This window comes from Manis pentadactyla, chromosome 4 (assembly GCF_030020395.1).
Source record: "Manis pentadactyla isolate mManPen7 chromosome 4, mManPen7.hap1, whole genome shotgun sequence".
NCBI classification, from domain to species: Eukaryota; Metazoa; Chordata; class Mammalia; order Pholidota; family Manidae; genus Manis; species Manis pentadactyla.
Genome location: NC_080022.1, coordinates 138,144,831 through 138,160,488, shown reverse-complemented (window position 1 = coordinate 138,160,488; position 15,658 = coordinate 138,144,831). Strand labels below are relative to the sequence as shown.

General features: G+C 51.5%; 1 protein-coding gene across 2 annotated transcripts in view; it reads left to right on the top strand.

The window, feature by feature from the left end:
* The first annotated feature begins 4,267 nt into the window (after nucleotides 1-4,267).
* Nucleotides 4,268-15,658, top strand: part of SLC13A5 (solute carrier family 13 member 5) — a 28,344-nt gene continuing 16,953 nt past the window's right edge. The window contains exons 1-5 of one of the 2 annotated variants that reach the window (XM_036895874.2): nucleotides 4,268-4,422; nucleotides 10,118-10,246; nucleotides 10,487-10,623; nucleotides 13,035-13,222; nucleotides 14,171-14,339. In XM_036895874.2, the coding sequence (XP_036751769.1) occupies nucleotides 4,321-4,422; nucleotides 10,118-10,246; nucleotides 10,487-10,623; nucleotides 13,035-13,222; nucleotides 14,171-14,339 (725 nt within the window). In that variant the 5' untranslated portion in view covers nucleotides 4,268-4,320. The remainder of the gene's footprint in view (nucleotides 4,423-10,117; nucleotides 10,247-10,486; nucleotides 10,624-13,034; nucleotides 13,223-14,170; nucleotides 14,340-15,658) is intronic. The other variant, XM_036895873.2, reaches the window with a different exon arrangement.

Below are 15,658 nucleotides of genomic sequence, written 5' to 3'. Positions count from 1 at the left end.
ACAATTAGGGTGTAGATCTGTTCAGTCACCACAGAGAGACTCATTCCAGTTATTTTTATAGTCACATCTTTCCCCAACCCTTAGCCCTGCAACCACTGGCCTCCCTCTGATTTTTCCACTTGCAGAATGGTCTAAAAATGTAACCTTTTGAGGTTGGCTTTTTCCACTGAGCATAATGCCCTTGAGATCCACCCAAATATATATATATATATATTTTATGGCTGAATAATATTCCACTGCATGCATAGACTATAGGTTTTCCCACTTACCCGCTGAAGGACATGTGGATTGTTCTAGCTTGGGGCTTTTATAAATAAACTTGCTATGAACATTTACATACAGGTTTATTGTGTGAACATACCTTTTCATTTCTCTGGGGTAAATACCCAGGATGTGATGCTGAGTTGTACAGTAAATGTATGTTTGAGTGTACAAGAAATGGTCAAACTATTTTTCAGCATGTCTCTACTATTTCACCTTCTCACCACCACAGTATGAGCCATTCAGTAGCTACACATCACCATCACTTGGTCAGTATTTTTTATTTTAGCCATTCTAAGAGGTGTGCATGCGTACCAGCATTTTTTATTAAATTTGCTAAACAGTGACTTCTGCTTCTTTATCCGCTCTGTGGCATATAGTGGTATCTGGCTGGGAGATATATTTACCTGGAGAAATGAACTTGGCATCCCACATCTACTTAGCATCAACAGTGTATCAACTTGCATATTTTAAGAATAATCTATGATTTCCTAGTCTGCACTGAGCAATGCTACTTTGTATGCATTTTCAAAGTTGGGCATTATAACCAGCTGAAAATGTTAAGCTTATTTAACAACCTTATTAATACTCTCAGCTTTTCTCATTTAAAAAAATTAATGGATATCCTTTTAGCGGCTGACTGAATGTTCTGTAAATGGCTTTCACTCACTAGATGGTTTTGTAATTCATTGACTTTGCTAGAGAGATGGCCTATAAGACTCAGCATGGCAACAGGTTTCTGCTTTAAACTCTGCTATGGCTGTATTTGGATTTTGTGGGGTTGAAAAACTGTTACTATATTTGTATAATGTCTGGAGTCTTGTTTTTTATTTTTTTGAGAAATTGCATCCAAGAGAATTCTCATCTCTATTTTCTTCAATATCCCCATTTCTGTTTATTCACCCCCACACTGAAATTTTAAATTTTCAAAAATTTAGATTGTACACGTCAATTAATTCTTACCAGAAAGTAACAACTACAAATTGGAACTGAGCTTGATGATGCAACACACCTAATTAAAAAACTTGTACAGGAAGGTAGACTTTTACTACCTCAGTTTTAAGATTAAAATTATATTAAAGTATTCAGATGGGGATAAGAGTTGCATCACACAGTTAGGTAATATATATCATTACAACTAAATATTCCAAAATAGTTTTAATTTTGCATACACTAATAACAACATATTTCTAGTTATATAATTTTTTTATGTTCAAGAAAGATATTCTAATGCTTGAATTCCTATTTTGAGGAATATTATTTAAACAACCAGAAATTAGAACAGAACACACCCTGATGATAGGTTACTAAAAGCAGCCACACTGAGATAAAATGATTTACACTAATATACTTATTCCATTTTATGATGGTATCAATACAAATATAACGGATATGCTCCTTTTCATTGCTTCATTTGTTATTAAATATAATAGGCTAAAGTTGTAAGTTTTCTGTAAACAGGAGTATGATAAAAAGCACACCAAATTTATTTATCTTTGGTAAATGAATTTGCATGTGTAAATTGAACTCATGTTCAGCTTTTGGGAATAATTAAATGAGACTATGGTTAAAAAATCAGAAATAATTTTATTAATTTATTAGATATTATCATCACTCTATTCCTATGTGTATCAGTGAAAGATTTAGTGGAAGAAACATATGTGTACGGCTAAAAACTAATTGGTCTAGCAGCTGCCAGTAGGCATTGAATAACCCGTGTGAGCTCTCTTGTATAGCAAGTTTCCATATAAGGATGGGCCTATTTCTAGGCTTTTATTCTATTCTAAGTCTTCTCTTTTTCTATCCTCATGCCAATAGTTAATGATTACATCAATTACTACAACTTCCTAAGTTTTGAATTCTGATAGGCAATTTCTCGCCACTTCTCTAGAAAGTGTCAAATGTATTTGGCTCCTTGCAAAAGTTTGAATCTTAGACTTAGCTTATCAAAGGAAAATTCAGTTGTGATTTTAATAGGAATTGAATTGAATTTATAGACTAATCTGGGAGGCATGGATACCTTTACATGTTTGGTCTCCCTATCCGTGAACTTGGTACAGTTGCTTCAGTTACTTAGTTTTGTTTTGTTTTTGTGCTTTGGTCTCCAGTATTCCTGAATATCTTGGGATTTTTCTCAACAATTTTAATACTTTCTCATTGGCTGATGGATTTTGACTAGCCTCCACAGCTGCCTGGCAATTACTTACTTAGCCTTGAAGTCTCAGCCCAAATGCCACCTCCTCTGTGAAGCCTTCCCCCATTGCTCGTGCCACTCATAGGGTTTTGCATGTACTTACTGCAAAATGCTTGCTGATTGTTTATGCCCAAGAGCTATGTTAGGCACTCTTTGAGCATTAACTCATATAATCTTCAAAGTAGCCTTTTGAAACTAGTTGGTGTTATTATCTCCATTTGTGAAAAAATAAGTGCAGAGAAGGCAACTTGTCTGAGGCACACAGACAGGATGAGGTAGGGCCAGGATATAGACCCAGGCAGGCCAGCTCGAGTCCATGCTCCAACCAGGTTACACCCCCTTTCAAGCCGTGGTGTTACTGCAGGGAAATAGTGTGCTTGCATTCATTCACACATCCCAGAGAAAAAGTTTCGAGTGCACACACTGAACCAGGCATAGTAAAAGGTGCTTCCTGGACACACCGTGATGACTAAAACAGACATTAAATTGAAATCACACCAATAAATATATAGGTACAAATTGTGCTCAGTTGGGGCTGGAGAAAGGGAGGAGGGAAACCTAGGGTTGGATGGATGAGAATCACATAGTGGGGCAGGGACATAAGACAGGCAGATGAATGACGAATCTGGGGAAATCTGTATCCTTAGGTGGGGGTGGCAGAAAGAGGGCCATGCACTTGCGTAAGGATGTGCTGAGTTTTAGGGCCTGAGGCACATGCAGGCTGGGGAAGTTTGGAGAAATGGAAATCTGGCACTCCAGCACCAGGCTGGGTTGAAGACCAAGGTCGGTAATCACTCAGGAGCAGGCTGTGGGTAACCCACAAGCAGGGATAAGACGTCCCAAAGGCAAGCTGCAGAAATGAGAAGACAGGCTGGCAGGGGAGGAGAAGGGGAGAAAGAAACCGACTGCATCCTTGTATCTCCACCCCCTCAAAGGGCTTAGCACAACAGGTGCTCAGTAGATGTTCGCAGACGGTGGGCCAAATGAACGACCCGCTCGGTGGAGCCCTGGTAGAGTCCCTTCCTCTGTCGCCTCCTCCCTCTGCCCCTCCGTTTCCCTCTGTAAAATGGTAATAGCCTGGGTCAGACGGGCAGCCGCGGCTTCTGGGGCTCAGTCCGGCGCCCGGGCGGCGCACGCATGGGCAGCCGGGAGCCGAGGGTGTCCTCTGGAGGGCGAGAGGCGCCCAGACTGCGGAGGACAGTGGCCTTGCTTCCTCTGCGATCGCCGGGGAGCGCTCTGGATGCGCGGGCTGGGAGGAGGCGAGCGGGGGAAAGGCCCGCTCAGAGCAGCGTGGACGCGGCGGGGAAGCCGGGGTGACGAAGGGCACGGGAGGTCTCAGCTAGGGACCCCTCCGGGATGCCGGTGGTAGGGGCGCAGATAAGACGGTGAAAGGAGGGAGAAATTGAGGAGATAGATCTGAGAGACCCAGAGGCGGGTGGAGACTTTCCCCTGGGACCCTGGAGAGCCCAGGAAGGGGCAGGTGCGGGTGCGGACGGGGGCCACGTCATAGCTGGCAGAATGAATGACCGGTCACACCCCGCCTCGCAGCCCCGCGGCGCGCCCTGTCCCCGGCAGCGCAGGAAAGGGTGCACGAGTCCTGAGGTGCCAGGGCCCGGGCGGCTCCTGGAGTGCTGGTGCGAAGCGCCCGAGTCCGCAGGCGCCTCCCGCCGCCGCCGGGGGGCAGAGTTGGGGGCAGACGGGCCCCACGGACCCCGCGGGGTGGCCCCGCCCCGGGGCAGCCCGGAGGCCCCACCGTGGGGGGCGGAGTTGCCCCCGCCTCTTGCCCCTGGGGGACTGCGGCCCCTTCTTAAGGCCGCGGAGCCTGCGACTGCCCCACTCGCCTCTCCAGTCTCCTTCCCAACGCGATGGCCTCGGTGCTGAGCTATGTCTCCAAGTTCAAGTCCTTCGTGATCTTGTTCTTCACCCCGTTACTGTTGCTGCCGCTCATCGTTCTGATGCCCGCCAAGGTCAGTTGCGTCTTGGGCAGCCCCGCAGACCCGGGCGCCCGGTGCCCAGCAGCAGACACCGAAAAGGGAGCCCTGAGCTGGAGCGCACGGATTCCCGGGCGCGCACAGCTCTCCCGGGGCGCGCACTCGGGAGCTCGGGTGCCAGATGGGAAGTGACCGGCAAAAAATTCGAGGGGCACGGAGACTCTGGGGCGCACCAACCTTGGGGTTCACAGATTCCAGGGTGCAAGAACTGTCCTCGCAAGCACAGAGACCTAGCAGCACAGATTTTGCCTACACAGCCCACCATAGGCGCAGCCCCCTTTCAGAATCTCCCCAGAGTGCATTACCGCGTGCCCCCGCCATGCCACTCTTGCCGACAGGGAGACTAGGGGCTTGTCTTTCCCCCCTCTCTCTCCTGTGTCTTCCCTTAGCGAATGGGGGCCTCCCAGATGTAGGGAGCATCCCATGGCAGTCAGAGACCTACACGAACAGATCATCACTTAAGTGGATACTAAGTGTTGTCCTGGCCACTTTCTGGTCCTTCTTTGGGCCTCAGTTTCCCTATCTATGATCCACATTTCTTTCCTGCCCTGAAACTGGGAAAGCAACAGCTAAGTCAAAATTCTGCTCTCAACTGAAAGGCAAGACAGGGTTGGCCTGCTTTGACCACTGCTGGCTGGGCTGTGGCAGGAGGTGGGACACATTCCCAGAGCTCACGCCTTGGGTGGCATGACCCAGGATTGCAGGGAAGCTGTGTCCCATGCCCTGGCCCCCTAGCGCTCCAGGGAGGGAGGCAGAGAATGAATGGCCTTGGCAGCCGGGTGGGGGTGGGGCCGGGAGCCTGGCCCAGGCTGCGCTGGACTGTGTGAAGCCTATTTGGCAGAGGCCCTAACCCTTTGAAGCCTTTTGTGCCTGCTGGCTGCTGCTTCCTCATTCCCTCTTTCAGCCTTTTCACTCTCGGCCCAGACAGGAAACCTCCGGTGCTCCTCCCCACCATGTCCACCCCCAGGCCTGTTTGGGAAACAGAGGAACTCTTTAGAGGATGCTCTGGGGATGGTGCTGGAGGAAGGGGGTTGCACTGGGGTGCCAGGAAGCCAAACTGCAAGACAACTGCACATCCACCATCACTCATCTTTGTGACTTTAGCCAGGCCCCCTGTGCTCTCTGGGCCTTGGTGTTCTCATCTGTATAATGGGCAAAGTGTTTTGCTTCTGGCCCTTTATGACTTTGATGCCAAAAAGGATCATGCTGGTTCCTAGGACAGGGCAGGGGGAGGCTGGGAGGAGCCCTTGGATGGGCTGAGCACAGGCTCTGGATGGGCCAGGGATAACAGAGCCAACTATGGTAGCTCTTCAGTTGCGATACCAACTGTGGGCAGCCATATTTCCTCTGTAGAAAGAAATTCGGGGTTTTAGTGGCTGTGGGAAGGAGGCAGGCAGGAGAGCTGTGATTTTAGCTCTGCTGGTGGGGAGTCATGCTCCCTGGAATAATTACAGTAGCTTGGCGGACCTTCCTACTCCCAGAGACAGTGACTAAGACCCCATTCCCACCCTGACACACACACCTGTACACACACACACACCTGTACACTCACACACACGCAGGTGGGCTCTGAGCTGGGACCCCCAACTTGAGGTGTATATGCATGCCATTACCTGCCCTGGGGGTAAGATCAGGTGGGGGAAGAGGAGTAGTGAGTGAAATTCATTCAAAGGACTGCCTTCTGTGTTTTCCCTTCTGGGGCATCAGGTGATTGAGAGCCTGGACCCCTGTCTTCTTGTTTTCTCCCTTTTGTGCCTCTGTTTTGGTAACCATTGATGAACTCCCTGTCCTCACCCCCAGGGTCACACCATTGTGCAAGGAAACCCAGAGGTCCCGGTGGTCCCCGGCATGGGGCAGGGCAGCGGGAAACCAGGATCTTGGTGGCCAGGGCAGCATAGTGCAAGTGGGGCAGTGACTCCCAGGGCTGACCCCCTTCCACAGGCCTCCTCTTTCCTTCCTCTCCACCACCTCACTGCCTTCCTGGCTTCATCTCTGCTCCATTTCTTCTGCCCTTTCTCTGGGTCCTCCTTAGAAAATAGCTTTTTAAGGAACTAGAGAATACATTCATTATATTACTTATTTTATTAAAATTTTAAAATTGTTAGTTTTAAAGTCTCTAAAGTATAAAGTGCAGATAAGAAAATGCAAATACCCTCAAATCCTGTTACACATCCATCACAATGAATTATATTCTCTTACCTACATTTTTTTCATGAAACGACATGTCACTTGTTAATAATTAGATAAATAATGAGCCATGGTTTTATTCAGTTGTGCAATTAACATACATTTTTTTGAGTCCCACTATGTGCCTGTTTCTGACTGTGCTGAGAGCTGAATTTTAAATCTCACTGTCCACTTTTGTCTTGTCTGCCTGTAAGTGCTCTTCTAGCCACATTTTCAGCTTCAAGGAAATGCTCTGAACTTACCCCAGGAAGCCAGGCTCCTCTTTGCAGGTAGAATCCATCCCATTCTATAATTACCGTCACTTCCCGAGACTTCTCTAACATCACCCGTCCTATTTTCCTTTTTCCACTATCACTGTGGGAGCATTCTAGACAAGGGATGGCCAAGTTTGCAGACATTATTCAGGGCTGGGGCATCTCCTGAGCCTCCTAATAGCGGCATGGAGGTGAGGGGACAATCAGCCACGGGTCTTTTCTGTTGGTTACATTTAGTGCCTCCAGAAACTGTGATGTGAAAATTGGTCACACATGCCATCTGCTGTTTCTAAGTCTAGATAATAAAAAATTACCAAGCACTTCCTGTACGCTGTATGTTAAGAAAGGGTACCCTTAAATTCTCCATTTACTGGTGAGGTCATGAAACAAGCAGGGAGAGGTGCTGGAGTTAGGAGTGGGAGCATTTTATCAATGACACTGCTGAGAATTGCTATGACATGATGATAAGAAGGGGACTGAATGTTAGACAGTGTTGCTGTCTTTAAATTCTCTACAATGCACCCCTGTATTGCCTGGCCCTGGACGATCATGCCTACCTCTCTCCCCGCTGGCACCAAGGCCCAGAGAAGTCAGTGACTGCTGAAGGCCAGCCCACGGCAGACAGGGGCACTGCTCAGGGTGCCTGGCCACAAGCCTGGGCTTCTGACTACACTGTTGTCCTGCTGTGAGTTCAGGGGCTTCAACCAGCACTGATACCATGATCCCCCCAGCAAGAGGACATCTGGTAAAGTCTGCAGACATTTTTTTTGTTGCCACAACAAGGAGAGTGCTACTGGCATCTAGTGGGTGGAGGCTAGGAACACTTTCAGACATTCTGCAACACGTGGAAAAGCCCCGAACAAAGTCTTCAGACCCCAAGTGTTAATAATGCAGCGGCCCAGAAACCCTCCTTTAGACAGCAGGGAAGCGCCCTTGGGTGCTCAGGGGATGCCGAAGGGAGATTTACTTTTTATGCCTGGTTACACAATCCAGACAAAGAATTTCTGAGTCTTCTCGCAATGTTTCACATGTATAACACGCATTTTCTTGGGCAACAGCAGACAGTGATAGTGCCCAGGTGTGGTTCTCGGTTGCCATGGCATAGCTCGCGGTGTGCTAGTCCAGTCCTCTGAGAAGCATTTGCTGAGCGTCTCCTGAGTGTCAGGCCTGTGCTGGGTGTTGAGATACAGTGAATCCACAAGCACTGGTTCTGCCCTCAAATTGCTCATTGTTCCTTGTCAGTGGTGGTGGGGAAACAATGACAACCCAGAGGCAAATTGCCGGGAGGGCCAAGGAGAGGGGCACAGACCCAGCCTGGGGAGGGGGTGAGGGAGGGGCCCGAGGAGAGGCGTGGAGCTGAGTGATGAGCACTGACTCCCGGCCGGGGGGCGGCGTGGGCAAGAGAAGGAAACTGGGAGAGGCAGAGCTCTGGGCTGTTCCTGCCAGTGCTTCGGGGTAGTGGGCAGGGAGATGGAGCCGGAGGGGTCTGAGGGCCTCTGCATCGCAGAAGATCTCCGAAGTCATGCTAAGGCATTGGGTTTTATCCTGAAGGTTTTTCAATACTGGAGTGATAGGATCTGTTTGCAAAGTTGAAAGAAGTAGCAGCAGGGTGGAGAGATGCAAGTACAAAGATTGAATCAGAGGATCATTGCAGAGATCCAGGCAGGAGGAGATGTGGCCTGATGGCAGGCAGAGGCCATGGGGTAAAGGCAGGAGGGGGAAGAGGTCGGAGAATGAAGGGGCAGAGGCTGTAGGAGTTGGTGGCTGATTTAATTGGAGGAGGCTGAAGGGAGGGAGAGGGCAGAGTCTGAGGGGTTAATAATGAGTATAGTAAAAATGCTGATGAAACACAAAACAGCTTAGGGAGGTGGGTACATTACCTTCATTTTAATAGGTGATGAAATTGAGGGCTGAAGAGGTTAAATTATTCACCCGCAGTCCTGCAGCCGGTTGTTGGGGGGTAAAGAGCCCAGGGGGTAAGTGGCTAAAGGACATGAGTTCACATAATATTAACTACCAGTAGTGAAGCTTGAGACCTTTGTAACTAGAGAGACACTAATGAAAGCACCGAATACCATCTTCTCGATTTTAATAAAAAAAACAGCCCAGAAAACCCTCCCTGCAGGCGATTTTCTGAATGAGCTGGTGCACAACACACATTTCTGGAAGCAGGGAAAGTTAGAACAGCCTTTTGAGAAGGAAATTAGGAACAGATACCAGGAGTTTGAGGATGTACTGCAGGGAGCCTCTCCTAACTTAAAATAGGTGAGCAGAATATAGTGGGGGTGATCACAGCATCCTTTTGATGGCAGAAAAGAAACAATGTTTCTTCCCTTGCAGGAGGTCAATGGAGAAGAAATGATCTATCAAATTTATGGAATATTTGCAGTTTTAAAAATGTTCAATGTGAAGATTATATAGTCTTATGAAAAATAACATGGAGAAAATTGCACTTCCTTAGCAAAATAATTTTGTTGAATTCCTAGAGTGGGTCATTTAAAACAGTCCAGATCTTCCTCTACTTGCAACAGGGTTACTATCTAATAAACCCATCACTAGTTGAAAATACCGTAAATCAAAAATGCGTTTTATACACCTATTCTCCTGATCATCACTGCTTAGCCCAGCCCACCTTAAATGTGCTCAGGACACTTCCATTAGTCTGCAGTTGGGCCATACTATCTAACCAAAAGCCTATTTTATAATAAAGTGGTGAATATCTCATGTCATTTATTGAATACTGTGCTGAAGGTGAAAAACAGTACAGTGGTAAGCGTGTCGGTTGTTGACCCTCGTGATCGCATGGCTGACTGGGAGCTGTGGCTCGATGCCCAGCATCACGGGAGAGTTTTGTACCACATGTCACTAGTCAGGGAAAAGATCAAAATTTAAAAAACGAAGTACAGTTTCAATTGCATGTGTATCGCTTTGGCACCATGGCTAAGTCAGTTGAACCTCTTACTGTTCTTTCCCGTGGAGAGGTGACAGATGCAAGGCTTGGCAGGTGAACGGTCTTGCCCAGGACTGCACACCGGGAGGAGGGGGCAGGAGCCTCTCGGTGAAGGGTCCCACACCCTCCACACTGTCCCAAGCCTGGAGGGCTGTGCTGACTGGGGCGTGGAGGCAGGCAGCCCTGAAGGGATGTGCTCCGATGGGACTGCCCTGCTCTGGCAGCCCTGTGCCGTGGGTTGGGGTGGTCGCAGGCCAGGGCCTCAGGGCTGTTTCTTCAGCTTGTCAGGTGTGCCTACGTCATCATCCTCATGGCCGTTTACTGGTGCACAGAAGTCATCCCTCTGGCTGTCACCTCCCTCCTGCCTGCCTTGCTCTTCCCACTCTTTAAGATTCTGGACTCAAAGCAGGTGAGCAGACCCAGAGGACCCGGTGGCTTCCTGCTTCTCCAAGTCCCTCGCTGCGCTGTCTAGGCCTTGGGGGACCAGAGAAGCCCTCTTGGGGGTTCTCTCTGGCCCAGAGACATACCGCTTGACCCTCCATCCCCACTCCAAGCTGTCCCTGAAGTCGGCATCTGGACTGCTCAGTGTCTCTGGGGACGTGGGTGGCCCTGGGGGGCGGCCCTGACAGAGTCTCCATGCCACCTCCAGGTATGTGTCCAGTACATGAAGGACACCAACATGCTGTTCCTGGGTGGCCTCATCGTGGCCGTGGCTGTGGAGCGCTGGAACTTGCACAAGAGGATCGCCCTGCGCACGCTCCTCTGGGTGGGGGCCAAGCCCGCACAGTAATTATACCTTCTCTCTCTTGCCACAGGGCTCTGCATGGGCCTCAGGGACAGGAAGGGGGTGTGGCAGAAACTGGCTCACCCACAGGCAAGGCCTAGCCACGGGCTTACCTGGGCTTCGCAGGCAGGCAGATCCCTGGTGGGACATGTGGCAAGTTTAGCTGGGGAGACCAGATGCATGGCAGGTTGGATGAGGTGCAGTGGACAGCAGTGGGTAAGGGTTCTCTGAATCCCAAGGAGACTGGTCATCAGGGTTCCCTGCATGTTCAGAAGACTTCCCAGGGGAGGAGCTGCAGGGTTCTGCAGGGAACACAGTGGGTGGAGGCTGGATCAAGCTGTGCCTGATACCCTTAGGGGTTTTGTGGGGAAAGCAGGAAAGAGGTGTCTCACTACCCAGCTCAGGGGGAAGCAGAAAGGTCATCCCTCCCAGGCTGGCACATCTACTCCCTCCACAAAGAAGCTACTCACCTCAGTTTCCCACACAACTCAGTACCTCAGCTTCCCACCTCCTCTCCAAGATCTCCCCTACCTGACATAGGCCACTTCCAGCCAAGGCATGGAGCTGTTACAAGCAGAATCACCTGGGTATACTGAGCATCTGCGAGCCTCAGGCATGACCCCAGGGGCTTATTTATTACCTCATTTAGCTCTCACAGCAGTTCTGAGGTATTATTCCTGCTACCCAAGTTCGTAACATGAAGAATCTGAGGCAGAGGGGTTAAATGATTTGCGGACCATCACGTGGGGGTGGGACCTGGCCTGCTCGTTGAGGCTTTGCCCCTCTAATTGGGAACTCAGGTTGCCCCTTTCTCTGGGGCACTGTGCTCCCGGAATGTTGGTGTGTCCCCAGCCCAGCCCTGGGAAGGCAGCGGTTGGTTAGCTCACAGTAGATCCCTCCTGAGACAGCACACGTTGGGACTGTGCTGTGCCTTGAGCACATGCAGACCTGGCCCACCCTCCAGGAGACCAGCGTCCAAGTTCCCCTGGCACTCAGGCTCCCTTGAGTAGAGGTGCTGTGACTGGCGGACTGCTATTACCTTTTGTGACATCAGGCCCCTCCTACGGTCAGTTTACAGAGTCACATCAAAAGCCATTGCATTTTCTAGAAATATGAGACTTCAGGGTCCTCAGAATTCTTGTTCTTAGGATCTTTTAAGAGGCCAGCTTTTCTTCATCAGCAGTGGGCCTCATTCTGGAGTGCGCTGGGCAGCTTCTGCTCCCACACCCAGGAGGTTCACACCTGTGTCTCTGCTCCGTCCTGCCACCTGGCTCCTCCTAACTTGGCTTCCAGCTGTCCGTGGCACTGCCCATCCCGGGGGTGACCTTGAAGTCGAGGCCCCCTTGGTGTCCTGAAGCATCACGTCAAAGCCTCATTCACACAAACTCTGGCCCTCCTCCCAGCCTGGATCCCAGTCTTTGTTCTTATGGGCCAGTGAGGTCTACCTGCCTGGACACCAGTTTGAACCTTGGTGCACTGTGGCCACTAGATCCCTTCTTCAGGCACATCAGTGACCCTGAGGAGGAGCCTGACTGCAGAGGGGCATGGGGACACAGAGCAGCGGAGCTCCGTTCAGCCAGCCCTCGCTGAGCCCCCATTCCTGGCCATGTGCTGGGGGAGCCATGGAAAGAACCACACCCTTCCCTACTCATGGTCTAAGGAGAGAGCAGACGTGAAAGCAGTTGCTCCAAATCCTGCCAGGGATGAGTGCCCGAGGGAGTATGGAAGAAGGCGTGGTCAGCCCTCCCTGGTGTGGGCTGGGAAGGAGGCCACAGAGACGGAATGGTATCAGGGAAGTTTGAACCACTGTGAGGAGTTTTCTAGGCAGGTGACAGAGGTGGGACAGAGGTGGGAGACTGGGTGTTATATGCAAAGGCAACGTGTGTTCTGAATACTGTTTGTTGATCTGGTTCACCGCAGAGTGGAAGGGACAAAGTGTGTGAATGGAGAGTGGTTCGGGGTCAGCCATAGGGAGGTCGCACTTCCCCAGACCCCTCCCAGCTCACCCTACCCCCTCAAGCTGACTGAGCACAGAGAGGAGAAGCACGGAAGTGGGAAGCTGGGGCTACCTGCACACAGGGCTGCTCCCGCACACCCCTAGGCTTTACTAGGCCAACTCTCCACACTGGCTCGGCACCATCTGGGTCCTGGTGCTTCTCTTACTAGACAGGGAGCTACTCTGAACCATGACTGAGTCTGAGGCCTCTTGGTGACCCCATAGCCAGCAGACCCAACAACAGTAATGCCTGTGGGAGAGAGGCAGAAGGAAGGGAACGGGGGAGGGAAGAAGGCATGAAAGCTCTAATCCCCTCCTAGGTCACCCAGTCTCGTACTGGCCTAGCCCCCCGTTGCCCCCAAGGGGCCGACGCCATGGGGCAGGGCGTTCTCTGGTTTCCTCCCTGCCTCTCTACAGGCTGATGCTGGGCTTCATGGGTATCACCGCCTTTCTCTCCATGTGGATCAGCAACACAGCCACCACAGCCATGATGGTGCCCATTGTGGAGGCCATGCTGCAGCAGATGGAGGCCACCACCGCAGCCACCGAGGCTGGCCTGGGGGCCCTGGAGCTGGTGGACAAGGGCAAGGCCAGTGAGCTGCCAGGTGAGCCCCTGGTCAGGGCGCTGCACGGGGCCATAATGTCCGCCTTCCCCTCTGGTGCCAAAGCTTTGGCCACGTCCCTGCTTCCTGGAGCCCTCCTTTATATAGAGAGAAATACTTAGAAAATACTGTTTTTATAAGTTTTAGGAATGTGGTTATTGCATAAAAGTTAGATTCTTATAGTAAGCTCCCACCCTTGGTTTCCGCCAATCACTACCATCAATATGTGTTCATTTGATTATTTATTTGGGCATCTTTTGAGCCTCTACAGGGTGCCCCTCACTCCCTGACACTCCTACTCATCTCTGGGTGGGTCAGATGCCTCTGCTCGTTGCTCTGCCGGCACTAGAGTTGGTTGTCCCTCTAGGCGCCGAGCTCAGGGAAGTCAGAGGGTGCCTGTTCTGTTCTCTACTTCCTTTGCAGCCCATCCAGGGCCCTGCACAGGGGGGGCTCAGGGCCCAGGATGATGTCCCAACTGCCAGACCCAGGCTGGGTCCTGGGGCTCCGGGGATGAAGCAGGCCCACTCACCCTGCAGACTCACAGGGCCCAGTGGTGGGGAGTAACGAGGCCCCTCACACAGTCCCCCTGACTTGGGAAAGCTGAGGGATGCCACAAGCCAGACATTGAGAAGAGGGAGGCCTTGGTGAGAGAATCCTGATATGCCTCCCCCCACCCCCAGGGAGGGAACAACTTGAGCAGGGCAGCAGGAAAAAGAGGTGTGTCTGAAGCTGCTTGATTTGCATGGAGCATTGAGAAGCCCAGGGCCCTGGGGACACGCTGTGGGGAGGTAGGGGACCAGGCTACAACTTTGGGCTGGAGGCTGGGAAAACCCCTGGAGGGGGCGGCACAACTGGCGTGTCCCAGTCCTCAGGTCCGCAGCAGGGTCAGGAGATGCAGCTGGGCAGGCGGCCCCAGGACAGGCTCAGCTCATGGTGGTGTGCCCCCCACAGGGAGCCCTGTGATTTTTGAAGGCCCTGCTATGGGGCAGCAGGAGGACCGTGATAGGAAGAGCATGTGCAAGGCCATGACCCTGTGCGTGTGCTACGCGGCCAGCATCGGAGGCACGGCCACCCTGACCGGGACGGGGCCCAACGTGGTGCTTCTGGGCCAGATGCACGAGTGAGTTACGGGCCATGCCTCTGGGGACAGTACCGTGGGGCCCGGGGCTGGAGGGCCTCCCGCCACTCCCTCCTCCTCAGCTGGGCCTGGAGTTGGGGGTCTGGGGGAAAGGGTGGGAGGATGTGCCCCCATTGGCCTTGTGTCCCAGCTCCCCTGCACCGGCTCAGGGCCCCCAAGGGGTGGGAGCTAGTGTCCACAGACCTGGCTGCTTGCTGCTCTGGGGCAAGCCCCACCTTTCTTTCCTGGGCTTAGAATGCTCTCTCTGGCAGGGAATGTGGATTGAACTCTGAGCTAAAGTCGTGGGAAATGACAATGTAGTCTGAGATGCTGGGTCCTTGGTTAAAACATGCAGAACATAGACACCCCTGAAGACACTGCCCTGAAGGCTGGCTCCGTGACCTTAGTTGTTGAAGGTGATGGATTGTCCTAGGATATGGGAGAAGGGTTAGAGGTTAGGTCACTCATTGCCTCATCAGCTCATTCACTGTAGTCCCTCTAATTGCCCTTGAGGTGACATGTGCCCTTGTGAGGCCCCAGGTGGACCACAGGGGTGGTGTGGAACCTTCCAGCCTTGGTCACCAATGGGCACAGGCCTTGAGGACCCCAGTTCTGTGCCTGGCCTGGCCAGGTGGGGCTGAGATCACAGAGGTAAGAGAACCTGGGCCCTGCCCAGAGGCTACTCGTGGTCAGCTGAGGGTAGTAGATGCCTGGAGAGCCCGAAGTGAGTTTGGCAAATGCACTAATGAAGGTAAGGCCAAAGTGCAGTGGGCACAGAAGGAAGGAACAGGATGATGGTGCCCATCCTATGCAGAGAAGAGCCCTGGACAAGGGTGGGGAAGGCAGCTGGGAGGTTGGGAAGACCAGGCTTAGAGGCTGGCTAGCCAGATACTTGAGATCTTTGATCCTACAAATGTTTTCTGTAATGAAAGTTCTCCCTGAAGTGCCTTTGGGAACAGCTGCCTGGGCTGAGTGGGGAGAGCTCTGCATTCTACGTTGACAGCCTTGGGCTAAAGGGAGCAGGGCCTTGGGCAGGGAGGTGGGGCCTGGAGCGGAAGTGACCCTCCTTCTTCCCAGCAACTGTGGGAAGCTTCTGAGAGTTGCTTTCCTCAGGGTGCCCTTCCCTTGCAGAAACCCACAGGGTGAGGGTTCTGAGGTATCATGGACCCCCTGAAGTTGTTGGCCAGATAACCTGCATACAAAGATAAATTTTTCTGGCAGAGCCATGACGTTCTCAAGATTCTCAGCAGGGTCTGTACCCACAGGAGGGTCAGCTGGTCACTGCTCAGGCTGGTCTTGTGAGTGGTCATGCTCTGAGGCTC